Here is a 14,637-nt window from a genome sequence, read left to right on the forward strand (position 1 = left end):
ATGGCAGCCCCCACCTTTGCCTAAGGGTGCCACGACACTTTACGAAGCAGCCTGCAAGTATAAACCGTCAAGGAAGCAGCATCCAAGGGAGCGAAAGAAACAGAGCTGCTACCTGGATGCTCCCCGAGCGACGGCACGAGGGAGCCCCGTGTGGGTATCCCTCACTTCACGCGTTGTCCAAGAACCGCTGCTTAAATTTGGAAGAAAGCTGCATGATTACACAGTTCACTGGGAAGATAATTAAATCCCTTGTATCCTTTTTGTTTCATTACACTGGTTGCTCCTCTCCAGTGCTTCCTTTATGAACCAGAGGCAGGATCCTCTGGTTGGCTCTGTGACAGAGACGCCAGGGCTCTCCAACGCGCTGCGGGTGTGTGTACCCACTGCGGGTGTGTGTACCCAATTTCAGAGCCGCGCTGACTAGATCCAGAAACGGAGGTGCTCCATGACCAGGGGAGGACACACTGTTACAAATGGGACTGGATTCTGCCAAGAGGCTTTGCCAGAGACCTTCAGGAGAAATATATATTCAAATTCCACAGCAGCAGGTTTTAAAAATCCTGAATCATATCAAATATAAAACAAATTTTGAAAATCATCAAATGTCTCAGCCAAGGAAACAAATGCATATTTTCTAAAGATATATATATATACACACATACACATTTATATATATGTATATATGTATAGACATATTTGTTTATTATTTCTTGTGATTTTGTGAGCAGATACACGAAATGACAGAGATACGCTGTGGCTGGAGCCATGCAGCATATGCCGTTGTAAGGAAGGCAGAAAGCCAAACTATGTTACCATTTCAAATCCCTTTGACCTTCTTTTAAATGCTAATGCCAAGATCTGAAAAAGCTCTAGCAGGATGAATAACAACTAACAGAACTTCACCTGTAAAACAGAGACTTACTGTCTAAAACAAAAGGTGAGCTCCTAGAGAAGAGCAACTGAGCATTTTAGAGATAGATAAACAACACCTGTCTCTGCCTGCCTGCTTCTTCCGTGGAGAGGTTTCTATATTGGCTATGTAGACAGTGGGTGGGGGGACCCAAAACAACTTCCCTGGGCTCTTCCTCACAACGGGTCAATCTGTGAGCCAGCAATGGAGGCAGCCTCCTGTGACCACAGGAGCAGGGACTGTGACAGAAGCTGCTGGTCAGACTCATGAGTCTGTATATCCCTTCTAGAATTTTGCCCTGTAGAGTCCACAGCCAAAGGACCTCCAAGTCAGCATCACTGCTGTGCCTCCCATTTCTTGGACACTTATTAGGAGTGAGTTGTTGCACACCGGATGGACAAAGAATATTATCAAGGATAGATGGGGAAGGAAACGAAAAAACTCAGGTCTTACCCGCCATGTCTTCTCTTCTGTTCAGTAGGCACACTGAAAAGCGGAGCCTAACTCGAGTCATTTAATGTTGAATGGTGAACTGAACGGCATGTACACCAAAGACATGAGTCAAGACATAACAGGAGCAACGTGTGGTACTTGGCTCCTCCCATGGTAACTTTTGGACAGCAGGAAAAGGAGAACCCCATTGTTCACCTCAACCCCACAGTTACTGGGTACCCATCTATATCCAGGTACGGGGTGCATGCTGGGATTACATGGAAAGCTTTAAGAGTTAAGATCTGCCCTGCAGGGCTCTGTTGGATTTGCTACGTGTTCAGCATGACCTTCAGCTGACTTCCAACACTGCCTATGGCCCTGCAGCGTTCTCTCAATATTGAGTCCTATCCCTCCAGTGATCAATACGTGCATTTGTGAGAAAGCTGGCTAGTGTTAGGTAACAATCTGTAATCTGTAGGAATTTATGACGGCAATGTCAGGCCCCAACCATTCAGACTTCAGTTTTGAGCTTAAGACCCAAATTTCATTAATAATGTGAATTAATCAATGGCAATAACTTTCTTAAAATCTGCTACTTTACAATGGACATTGGGATATGCCTGCTATTAACTACTCTTAAAAACCTAGGCCAGACCCTTAATTTTTTGAAGAATATATTCTTATTAGCTGTGGGAATGACAGGAAAGGAGAAAAGTCATTAAACTGCCCTTAGTTTTAGGAGGCTTAGCACACCCACTTCTCTGTAGTGCCTTCTAGATTTCTAATTTTCTTTCATGTTTCAATTCAATGAGATTTCTCTGTGATGTCTCTCTACTCACAGAATATTCTCTGAGAAAGTACGACAGCCCTCCCTCTGACTAATTAAGTTAAACTTTACGTGCTTCCATACATCTCCTGCATCTCCCATACTTCCCAAGGGCAAGGACTATAACAATTCCTGTGTTATCAACATCTACCATCTACATCCGGCACTGGACTCAGGGCACGTATTCTGAAAATGGTCTAAATGCACATTATTTAAATAGCATATACAAATTAATGCTCTCTCAACACCCTGTAGGTTATCTGAAGCTACGCTTCACACCTCTCTGTGTAGAAGTCCCTTACAGACCCCTTGGTGCTCAAAAAGCAAGAGGTCATCCATAAACCTGTGGGTGTGTAAAATAATCCTCCAATTAGAGACTGTATTTCTGATCACAGACTTCTTTTTCTGAACAGATTTTATAGGAAAACACAAACTTCATCTTTGTTTTTACAAGACCCATATTTGGAGCTCTAACTTTATATTCTACAGTCAGCAGGTGACACAGAAAGTCACTCAACAGAAATGAGACGATCAGAGTAGATTTTCTCCCTCCGCTCATGTCCACGCTTCTTGTGATCTTAACTCTACAAGCTTTATTCAGCTTACAGCAGAAAATGATTTATGTTCAAATTCATTTGTTTGAGGTGGGGGAAGGCTGAATGATTGCTACCACCCCCTCCTCCATTACTACCTATTTCTGTCATTTATGGTATATGTGCTTATTTTCACAATTCTTTTTTTTAAAGATTTATTTATTTATTTATTTGAGAGTGAGTAATCGTGCACATGGTGGGGGGAGGGGGACATAGAGAGGGAGAGAGAGAATCTCAAGCAGACTCCCTGATGAGCACAGAGCCAGATGTGGGGCTCGATCTCATGACCCTGAGATCACAACCTGAGCTGAAACCAAATGTGCGATGCTTAACTGACTGAGCCACCCAGAGGTCCCTGTATTCACAATTCCATCTTTCAAAGGAAATTCAACTATTAGAATGAACCTTCATATCTGACCTCACAGTTTAATACTACTTCATCTTCCATTGTACTAGAATAAAACTTAATGTTCCTGAAGAAAATCACCCTTAGGATAGGTGATTTCCAAACATTTTACTATGTGAGGTTCATAAAATGGGGGGGAAAAACAAACAACCAAAAAACAAACAAACAAACAAAAATCTTTTGTTATCTGTGATTTAGAATAAGAAGTTCAATTAGGAAGTGACTGGGCAGATATAAGAACATGGTTTTCATGATATATATAACCAGAGAATTCATATTCTCTTCTCCTTTATATTAAACCTTAGACTATTAAATAGCTTTCTCAGTGATAAGACTGAGTATGTACCACAGAGAAGAACTATAGAACTTAAGGAGAGAATTCTTGGTACCAGTTCTTTCTGATGACCTGCTTTCCCTGTATGGCATGGACATAAAAAGATAATACCTTTAGCAAGAGCTCTATAACTTCCGTGTGGACAAGTCCATGCACCGGTTCTCCATTGATGTGTGTGATCAGATCCCCAGCCTTCAGTCCTGCCTGGCATGCTGGACTTCCTTCTTCTACATTCTAAAGTCCAAGAACAGAGTACACATTCATAAGCCAACAAAGGGCAACCCTAAAATCTGCTGTTTCTTCTGGGAGAATATTCTGAATTTCTCAGCAAATGATCCTAAGCTCCTAAGAGGAAATCAAGAAGGCATGGTTATTATTCCTTTTCTGTCATCATCCTAACATAGGACCATTCCTTACAAAATTTCAGGTGAGTGGAGAAGGTAGTTTTGTTTTAAAATAAAAGAAGACCAGAAAAAAGATTACAAAAACAAAACGAAACCAAACCAAACCAAAAAGCCCCAAAAAAGAAACGTGGCAAGAGGACAACCTTTGACAATTTCCACCAGCTTGTTATGCAGAGTGGACAAACAGGAAAACTTGACAGAATTATGAGAAATTACTAGTTTTTGTTAAATCCAATGCCCCCCCCCCATAAAGGGAAAGGGTATGAACAGGTCCTCAATGTCAGCTTAATGGAAAAACAGCTCATAGATCGGCCTCCCAACTTATTCATTTTCCAGGATGGGTGGGAGTGGAAATGAACGAGGATGAGAGGCTGATGGTCTTACCCAAACAATATGGTGCACCGTGTAGATGTCACTGTCTCCCACATACACCCGGATGGCTCGGATGGTAAAACCATAGTTCTTCCCGGAACTGTGGATCACAACAGGCTGATGTGGACTGGCGGACGCTGCTGATGAATCTCGGCTGGGAGAGGAGTCTCGTGAAGAAGAAGGGTCCGAGGACAGGGAATGGGGGGACATTGGACTCCCCAGTGGAGAAACAGCAAACATATCTGCGACACAGAAGCCAGGCATCAAAACCGATCCTGATCACACAGAGGTCTGTGCAGTCAGCCCACGACGCATCAGCCCTGCCGTGACTAGGAGCTTGGCTGCAAGACCAACTTATTCATGTCTCATCAAGAAATAATATAAAAATACTTAATCTAACTAGCATGGCTTTCTGAACAGAGGCTATTAAGAGAACTTCAAAAGTGTCTATATTAACTCATTTTTCAATGAATTCTCTGAAATTATAATTTCTTATTTCCTTACACTAATTAAAACACACCCAAAACCTAGCTCCTACCTGGCTGTGATAGTTCTAGTTAGCATGTTTTATTTTAATTACAGAAACAAATCACAGATGCACAAATTTCAAGTACGCCTTTACACAGACAATACTGTGTGGCTCAGAGTAAGAGATCCTCAGGCTTCAAATCTTGCCCTCAACAACTTGAACACAGTTCTTCTCAAACATGCATGGTTAGGAAAGCCATTTATCAACACCCCAGTTGCTTTCTACAGTATTACTGAGCTAGTACTCATGAAACGATTTTGATCAAGCAACAGGGCAATGTTAATTTCTCAACGAATCACTCCTCATTACTCTGACTACAACTGATTGTCTTCATATGTTACCTACAATTCTGAGAATGATTCTGAGAGGATAATGCAGGTGAAATAGAGAAATTTTAACAAAAACTTTGTTCACCTTCCACAATAGCAATTCTACTCTGTTCTTCTTGTTTAAGAAGCAAACACACTTCTAATTTAATTGTTGCCATCGCGTTCCATCTATGTGAATCTAAACAGATCTTAACTGGTCACATGAAACTGGGTGTGTGTTTGACAAGAAGAACAATCCAGAGAAGACACTGAGGTTGCAAGGGTGAGCCCCATGGGAGTCAGGCGACTGAGCCCCAGGGCTGCTGAAGCCTCACCAGGTGCACTGAGTCCCCTGTGGACACAGAGAGCTCGAACTATCCACACTATCATTTCTTCCCATTCTTAGGTCTGGCCAAAGTAGAACAAAGCTAAGTGTCTCACTACCAGGCTCCTTCATTTTGCGATTGCACGTGGCATCTTGGTTCTCTTTTGCTGGCTACCTTTTCTCTAAATGTCAAAAGACCAGGTGAGGAGACACACACCGTTGGGCAGTGAACTTTGAACCATGCAAGCAGGAACGGGACAGAGTGGACACACACATACATTGAAACTGCCGGAAAGCCAAGTCCCCAATCCCTTCCCTCCCAAATGGAACAGCTGCTCTACTTGACTAAGATTTGGGCCTTTTCAGCACTTTTCGAAAGAGAACTTACCTTCCCCACCACAGCTGCTCGGGGGCCACTGCCTTTGGGTTATGAACAGTCATTCAAACAAACTAGGTGTTTGTTTTATGGTACTACAGAGGATGTCTCCCAGCAAAGATATGCTAGAGGGAGCAGTACCCCCACAGGAGCAGTTGTTTCTGTCAAATTTCTTTCTGCACAAGCAGGAAAATTTTGAAACAGGAAATTTTGAAAATATCAATGATTCCTTTTAGACATGGTCTGTATTCTTCCCAATGCAAGCTGTCTGCAACAGAATTCAGTTGCTACTTGCACTCCCTTGCCGCCATTGGAACTACCGGTAAGTCACCAACCCTAGGGTGTGTATTTCATCTTTTCCAGTGGAATTGCTGTGGACTTGGTGATTTGTGGAGGCAAAACCCAGTTATGGAAAAATACTGCAATTCCACAAAACCATAATTAAGCTCTGTTTTCCAATACATGGAAGAAAATGATTTGACTGCCAGTAGGAGGAAGCATAGCTCAACAGAGAGCGTTGGGAAAAAGTAGAACTTCAGTGCTGTCTGTGACTCTCTGCATCCCTGGAAATGAAAAACTTACATCCTCCATGTCTATTTCCTCATTAATTAGATGAGGAAAAACTATACTTAGCTTTCCAACACAGATGCTATAAAGCAGCTCAGTAAAGTATATAAATGATGCCCCATCTCAAGAAGAAAAACTATTCAGAGGAGGTAAATTTACTACTGAACTTGGGGAGAGGGGAGCAGAACAGGAAAGAAAACAAATATAAGAAGGAAGGCATTGTGGGAAGGAAGCCTGCCTCATCTCCCGATGCAGAAAGAAGCCAGAAGAAATCAGCAACACATGCTGTCTGGGAGGCCCGGAGCTCCTGCAGGGAGAAGCTCCTGGAACAGCTGGGTCAACCAGCTACCACTCGCCATTGCCTCTAGCCATCTTGCATCCCCATCAGCATTCCGAACCCGGGAAGGAGGGTCACATGCGCACATCACACAATTTCATGCGAGTAGATGTCTCTCTACCTCCTGGGATCATGAGGGACAGAGCACTGGCAGAAAGGGACTTTGTGACTTTCCCCGAGATTTTCTTTTTTTCTGTGCTTTCTAATCGCTGCCGGGCCATGTGCGAAGCGGGTTCACTGGATGGCTTTGCGGAATTATCTGTACTGTCCACACACTCGCTTCGTCCATTTATCTGATCCAAGTGCTCTGAAAAACTGCCAACTGCACAAAGAAGAAGGGATAAACACGTTCAGGGAAATCTGGGACCAGAGAGGTAGGGAAAGGGGAAGAGAGAGGGAAGGAAGAACAAACTGAGAAACGTCCTCCCCTGTGGCTCATGGGCCTTATGGTGTCAGGCAAACCTTACAGTCATGACCAGTTGGAGAAAGGGAACGTGGAAGAGAGGGAGAGGAAAAGTGGCGTCCATTCAGGTGTCACTCTACCTGTCCACGAGTCTGCTCATTCTCAGCCCCGTGACTCCCCTTGCCTAGAAGACTCATTCCTTTCTAGAATCTCTATCTTACAACCCTTGTCGTGACAACTCCTCCCCCTCATTCCCAACCCACGGAAGGCCATGCTATAAACCAGCACCACCTTATCAACACCATGACCGTCCGCTGTCTAATATGGTTATCCTGTGATATTAGTGATCAACCTTAGCAATGTCTTAATAATGTGGACAACGCTGCTTTGTGGTAAGTGGACATCACCTCATGTCTTCGTGTAGACTTATGCCTGTGTCACCTCGTACCATCTTCCCAGGACACACCTATACTAGGCCCACACTTTAACTGATAGAAGAGTGTCGGAGGTGTCACCTTGGACTTCTCATGCCATATGCCCCCTTATACTCTCCACTCTTTGCAAACCTCACAGGATGACAAAGCCCATTACCCACTATGTTACTCAGTGGCTCTCTACATCCTCCTGGCTTTTCCTCCAGGCAGTGTGTCATTGGCTCTGTCCTGAAGTTATGGGACCCGTGGTAAGACCCTTTCTCCTCTAAGGTTGCTGTGCCTTCTTTATTTTTGTTTATTAACCCTTAAGAGACACTGGAGGTATTCTTTTTGTCTCCTTGTTTTTAGTTAAAAAATTAGGACTCCCCTCAGGAGGGGATCCCAAGGGAATATAACCATGTAGGAGGCGACAAATATGGAAAATCACTGATGTCTGTCTGGGCAATGGCACACAAAGAGTAAAAGTTTCTGAGCAGAAGTCACAAGTTCCTGCAGAGAAAAAGTGAACAGCCTCCCCTTTTGGTTCTTCCTACTCTTGCTTTTGCAGACTACCAGTTTTCTTTCTTTTCTAAAAATCACTGATCGTTTATCTTTGTCTATCCAGAAAAAGCAAATCTTATCTCATTTTGACTTCTGAATGCTGTGTTACAAGGCCTCCTCCACCCCGTGCTTTAAAAACCATCGAGACAACCATCACCTTAAGGTTTGCAATCCATGCAGAGAATCTGATACAAACGACCATTACAAATGACCCTTTGTGGGCGCCTGGGTGGCTCAGTGGGTTAAGCCTCTGCCTTCGGCTCTGGTCATGATCTCAGGGTCCTGGGATCGAGTCCCACGCCCGGCTCTCTGCTCGGCGGGGAGTCTGCTTCTCCCTCTCTCTGCCTGCCTCTCTGCCTACTTGTGATCTCTCTCTCTCTATTTCAAATAAATAAATAAAGTCTTAAAAAAACAAACAAACAACAAAACAAAACACAAATGACCCTTTGAAAGCCCAGTCGACAGGTTTTAAAGGACACGACACTCTTGCCGGGGAAAGGGTTAGGCTGGATAAGACTTAGCTCACATTGCTGTTCTGCTGCTGACCATAGCACTCAATGGCATAGCTCGAGTTTGGCCTTTGTGCACAGAAGTGGCACCTGCCCTAGAGGTGGAGTCCTCGCTAAGGGAAGCTGGGATCTGGCAAAGTGCTGTGGGTGCAGGAAAGGATTCAGACATCTATGTGACATCCACGTGACCTACAGAGGAGGACAATCCTAAGGGACGTATCAGCAGCCCTCCTGTTCCCATCCGCTCAACACAATCTCACTCAAGTCCATCTACTCTGCGCTCTCTAAATAAAGGAATCAACAGCTCAAGGACCTGATGAATACCGTGTCATGAACCAAACACCTCATCTCAAAATCCGTAAGTTTCCTTTCCGGTAAATCACACACTCTTCTCCTTGCTAATTGGGGGCGGGTGGGATCCCTGACGAATGCAAAATAAAAAGCTGAATCTCTTCACAGTGAATAATACACCCAGGACCTCAGGACTTTTACTTCTCACCCATTCAAAGTCACGAAGGAAAACAAAGAGGTGTAAAGCTCTACTTCCCTAATGGTCTGCATGTGAATGCACGGTGTTCTTTTCTATCATCCCTCCCTCCTGCATCCACCACCTCATTTCATAGCCCTGGGTTTAAGCATGCATTTCTGCTCTGCCAATGGTGGATAATGTCACCTTAATGTTCTGTAAATGTCAAGAGTTCCTTCTTTTTGATGGTGGAGCAATATAAAAATCAACAAATTTAATTTTACTACAGTCACGGTTTTCAGATTTCCTAATTACCCTTGGCCGTGAGCAGATCAGCTCATCTCTCTATTCTGTACAGCCCCCAAGGTCTTTGATTATTTTTAGTGTGTATATGGGGGAGACAGAAAGGTGGTTTGAATCAATTAATCAAAATGCACAGCAGGACCTAGCAGTTGTTTTTTTTTTTTTTTAAATTATGAAAGTAATCAATCAACTGCTTAGACTCCCTTTCCCTCTGACACTGCTGATGGGGACCAGGGCACGGAGACTAAGTGATCTACTGTATTAAGAAAAAAATTTAAATGGAGCTAAGTACACTCTCTTTAGAGCATGATCATAAACTAGGAAACAGAGACCTTAGAAACCAGAAATATAAAATACTGAGATAATTCCATTTGGCTTGACCACGTACACAAACAAAAAAGAATTAAGAATCCTGGACCACTAGGTTGTGCCTACACTACTTCTACGTAGCTATTCCCTTGGCTTTATAAAAAAGTAAAGATAAGGGGAATTATACTACATGGCAACAGAACTGAGGGGAAGAGGGAGAAAGAAAAAAAACCAAACAAAACCAAACAATCATATTTTTCCCTATGATAAACCAGAAGCACATGAAAAGCTCCACAGAAGCAAACTTTTCAGCGAGGCTGAAATAAACCTAAGCTGTAAGATGTGTTTTCTTGAAATGATTTTAAAAAGAGTTATGCTGGGAATATTCAGTTAGATTAAAAAAAAGTTCATAAAAATTCTTGGAATCATTCATGGTTATCAATACAGCATATTGAATATAGCTTAATGAAAACATTTATCATAGCAACCCTAAGCCATATCCACGTTTCATTTAAAAAAAAAAAAAAAGCATAAATGCACCCTTCTCTGAGGAAGGATATGCTGCGCAAACAGTTGTTGTAAACCAAGTAATATTTTAAGTGCTCTTGGCTGGGTCTGAAGGAAATGCAAGTTTGATCACCTAATGACACAGTAAGCCTTTTAAAATCCTTTGAAGATACTGTCTCTGCTGTCAGGAATGTTATGTTACAAAAAAGTGACACTGTAAAGTACTCTCCAAGAAAAGCCCAATCCCCCTGGACTGCCTCACCAACAGTGACCCGTGTCTGTGGAGTTTTGGTAGGACTGGAATGGTAACCTGTGCCTGCAGTGGGATCCTTTCATATGTGCATGAAACACCAATTTGAATTGTGTTGGTATTTCTCACTCTCTCCTCCCCCTCTTTGTCCCAGATGCATGGAGATCACCTAGGAATCTCACAGAATAAGCATCTTGCTGTGCTAAGTCTAGTGTGGATATATGGAACTTGTCTGGCACAACATGGCCCCATGACCAAAACCAACTCTTTCCAAGAAACCACTACCCACTGCAACACCAGAAGGAAAGCTGCCTTTATAGTGTACCTTCTGGGCAACTGAAACCATGTTTGAGGGTGATTTTGAACATGTCGCTGTCTGATACAGTTCCTGACTCCCAACTTTGACTTACACACCACTGTGCGAGACTCGCTTTTGCATCAACAATAGAAAACACAGCACGGTCCTAGGGTGTTCTGACTGCCACCCGAGAACCCCATCGAAGACCAGCTGTGAAAGCGAAGGCTGGCTCTTGGGCCAAACTGAAGTGAGGAGGGTTCACTCTCTGGCCACGTGGTCAGGAGGGGTGACCTCAGTTCATAAGAGCCGATGCCCCCGAGTCCTAGACGTGGGGCCGAGGAGGGAGCAGAGTGGCACAGAACAGCCATCGTCACCGCCTAGGGAGGCTGCCTGGGATTCCGACCCTGGCCCTGACCCTCCAGCTGGTGGATACTGGGTGGACGGCAGGCAGCACGCCCAGGTGCTTACCCGACAGTGTGGAGCTGCTGATGGTACTGGCTGGCGTGGTGACCTCGGGCTCCTCCTGAGCGCACTCTGCAGGAGGAAGGGATGGCTTTTCTGGCTCCTCGGGCAGGTCTCTGGGGCAGGGAGCAGCTTCATCTTTCTCTGCCTCTGTTGAAATAGCCAGTTTGGGAAGTGGGCCAGAACTGAGTTTATGTCTGTTGCTTTCAGTATCTGAAGAGTTGGATGTGGATAACTGTTGCCTTAATTAAAAACAAAACAGAGGCATGTATGCATACACACTAGGAAACTGCGTTCAAGGAGACTCTGGGAAGAAATGAGGTAAAAATGGAACGGAGGGCAGGCTAACCAACACGTGTCTAGTGCAGTGGTTCTTACAGCGCGATCCCCAGACTGGCCGCAACAGCATCCCCTGGACCTTAGGCCAAAGGCACGTTCCCGGCCTCCATCCCCGATTTAGGGGAGCAGACACGCTGGGATGGGCCCCGCCATCTGTGTTCTCACAGGGTTTCCGGGAGATTCCGATGCCCGCTCAGCCTGAAGAACCACTGCACTAGCAGTGACTGCTTACGACCCTTCTTAACAGGCGTTTCACGTACATTTCAGAATATTCCGAGCTCCAGCTGAACGTCTCTGTGGACGGCAATACAGTGCTTTTGGTCTTGTCTCCGGGGTCTTCCTTCTCTTCTCCAGAATTCTGAGTTATTCGGTCTATGCTGCTGAAAACCTGTGAGGCCAAGCGCTTGGGTTTATTACGACCTTCTTGAAAGAGCTTGTCAGAAAAACCCCAAACTTGGGGAGAAAATCTGAGAGTACAACAAAAGTTTCAGCTGGAACTGTGTATTCAGAAGGTACTTTCCGGTGCTATTTACATGAGTCCTGAGATAAATGGGCCGTGGATCTATTTTTTTCTCCTTGGAGTGGGGAGTTATGAAGTCATCACCCTCTCGCACTATCTCATTATGGACTTTGCATCTGCAAACACAGTCCACAGATGCTTTGGGGTTTCTAAGCCCTGGGATCAATGCACATCTTAGATGACTTTTTAACCATGAAGTCTACCAGAAAAAGAAAATCACAGAGAAAAAGATTTAACCACCACCAGTCAGGAGCGGGAAGGAGAGAAATGAATTGGAATTGAGTGTGAAGAGAAGAATAAATTACCTGGTTCAAGATGTGTGTGTGGGGGAAGGCAATGTACATTTGGTTCTGAGTCAGAGGGGTTTGCCTGGATTATAAATCACATGCACACACAGGCAGCTTCCTAAGACCGGACCGGTGTTTCTGAAGGGGAGCAGAGTTTAGGGAGACCTGAGATCTCTGCTGTCCCACAGGAAAGATGGAAAGAAAAATCGGGAGCGGAAAGCCCAGGGCAGGAAGCACTCCCCACAGTGCAACACAGCCCCTTGCTGCTCTCATGGGAATGGCCCTTAGATGGCATATCGTGTACTGTGGTGAGGCCCAGGGTGACTAACGCACAGGAGACAGTGGGAAGGGAACAGAGACTAGGGCCCAGCTTGGATGGGCCAGCGCACAGGCACGAGGGAAAGCCTGTCCTCAGGATAAGCAAAGCTTCAGTTCTGGCTCTGGGCGGGCTGGCCAGCAGACCCTGCAAGGAGACCCCTACCTCTCCATGGCGTTCCTTTAAACAGTGAAGGCAGTGCCGGCCCATTTGCAGATATGCTCTATCTAGTCGTCATGTACAAAAACGCACACTTCATAAGCCCTACATGGTACAGAAGATCTGAACAATCAACATGCAAAACGCCATGGCAACAGGGATTGCATAGTTACTGAAAAGCACAAAAGGGAGAAGGGGGCCCTCCAGATGCCCTTCCATCTTCCTAGGGCCCTGTCTGGTCTCAGGACTGTCCGATTTCTTTGTGAGTGGTAAGAATTTTTTCACGTTACCACTCTCGGTAAGAAGCATCCTTGTCGGACATTGGTTTTATTACCTTCTCCCGTTTCCAAAACTCTAGCTTGGCTTTATCTGGCTTCTGTCATGTAACTTACATTTTCTATTACTGACTACAAGACTTTCCCATTTCACAGCAACTATCCCCAAGGGTCCTAGCTGATGTCAAGGACTCTGACTGCTCCCTTGTGTTGTATTCTTGTGATAGTAAGAGGGGGCGGTGTACACAAGGACTCTAGCTCAACGTTCTTCACTGAAGCATCAGAGAGGTGGGAGATTCCTCTCCTGCCTGGCACTGAACTAGACTCGGTCCGGCAGGGCGAGGTCTGCATATATATGGCTATGGTGTTCTCTTAAGATAGTACTCCAAGTCCAAACCTGAGCCTCCAAAAAAAAAAAAACCCCATACCCATCTATGGAGAGTGTGACAAGCTGGTAGGAACTCTGGATTATCAGGATGGTGGCATCAGTCACCTTAAAATTCCAAGGAATTTTAAGTATAGGAGACCCCAAGCCCAAAAACTCTGTAGGTAGTTTTTATGATCTTGTCCAGCTGTTTAGAGATGCCTACTATCGGGTCTGAGGGAAATTCTCTGGGGAGACCCTGCATGTTTATGCCACATTTCACTTACTTTTGAAAACCTGTGTGAACAGGAGGAAAACTGCCTTATTTCCACATTAAAGTCTTCATCATTTGTGTCATCCTCTTCCTCTGTCTCCATGTGATGATACTTCTCTGACCGAGCTGCAGGGAAATGTTTGGGCACAGTTCCAATTACTCAGCATTTCAGCTTTTACTTTAGATACAGTAATTAGGAGCTCTTATATCAAAGCAGCCTTATGTGTAAGAACTCACAGGTTCAAGACTGGAGGGTTCTACCCTAAGTGGAGATAATTTTCTACCAAAGTAAAGGTCAAACAATGTTTTATGTCAGATAATTCACGTACTATCAAAATAACTTGTGTCATCCTCGGATTCCAGCTGGGGAATAAATTCTGCCTTCTGTCTCAGCAAACTGTTCCAGTCTAAAGAGCGGAAGAATCGATGCTGTTTGACTTCGTAAGCACCACCTTGGGGCGGGGAGGGTGGGAAAGGACAGAGTGGGAGATGTTAAACTACCCTCCAGCAAAGCTTTTAAGAACAACCCCCCCACCCCCCAATTTAGCAACAGAAAAATCAAAGAATCATGGAAATCTTACTTTGTCATTCTATAACCAACATGCCCCATAAAAGAATCTCTTCCCCATAATTTATCAGCAGAGGATTTGATTTTGCTAATAGCAGTTGTTACAGCACACGTTTCTTTGTTAATTTTTCCATGACTTCCTCCATTTTTCAAAGGTTAATGATGCGGCCACTTAAAACCACATTATGTCGAACCTGGGGATGTGGACGCATGTTGGCCCAAAGCAGACTCGCTCAGTACAAAACCAAAGAAATTCTAACAAGGCGCAAAATGTGTTCACAGCAATATTTCCTCTGGAGGCGAGGTTAATAAAGATGAATTTTTCCTAAAAAGTG

The 14,637-nt window shown here is 44.4% G+C and overlaps 1 protein-coding gene across 8 annotated transcripts in view; it reads right to left on the reverse strand.

Moving 5' to 3' along the window:
- The window catches only part of MAST4 (microtubule associated serine/threonine kinase family member 4), a 553,319-nt gene that overhangs the window by 15,728 nt on the left and 522,954 nt on the right, over window positions 1-14,637 (reverse strand). For 5 of the 8 annotated variants that reach the window (XM_044267823.1, XM_044267828.1, XM_044267826.1 and 2 more), the window contains 7 exons: window positions 14,064-14,186; window positions 13,748-13,860; window positions 11,800-11,927; window positions 11,207-11,442; window positions 6,841-7,041; window positions 4,290-4,519; window positions 3,613-3,735 (listed from right to left, as the gene is read on the reverse strand). In XM_044267823.1, coding sequence (XP_044123758.1) covers window positions 3,613-3,735; window positions 4,290-4,519; window positions 6,841-7,041; window positions 11,207-11,442; window positions 11,800-11,927; window positions 13,748-13,860; window positions 14,064-14,186 — 1,154 coding nt within the window. The remainder of the gene's footprint in view (window positions 1-3,612; window positions 3,736-4,289; window positions 4,520-6,840; window positions 7,042-11,206; window positions 11,443-11,799; window positions 11,928-13,747; window positions 13,861-14,063; window positions 14,187-14,637) is intronic. The other 3 variants (XM_044267825.1, XM_044267830.1, XM_044267824.1) reach the window with 2 other exon arrangements.

This window comes from Neovison vison, chromosome 1 (assembly GCF_020171115.1).
Source record: "Neovison vison isolate M4711 chromosome 1, ASM_NN_V1, whole genome shotgun sequence".
In the NCBI taxonomy this organism is placed as follows: Eukaryota; Metazoa; Chordata; class Mammalia; order Carnivora; family Mustelidae; genus Neogale; species Neogale vison.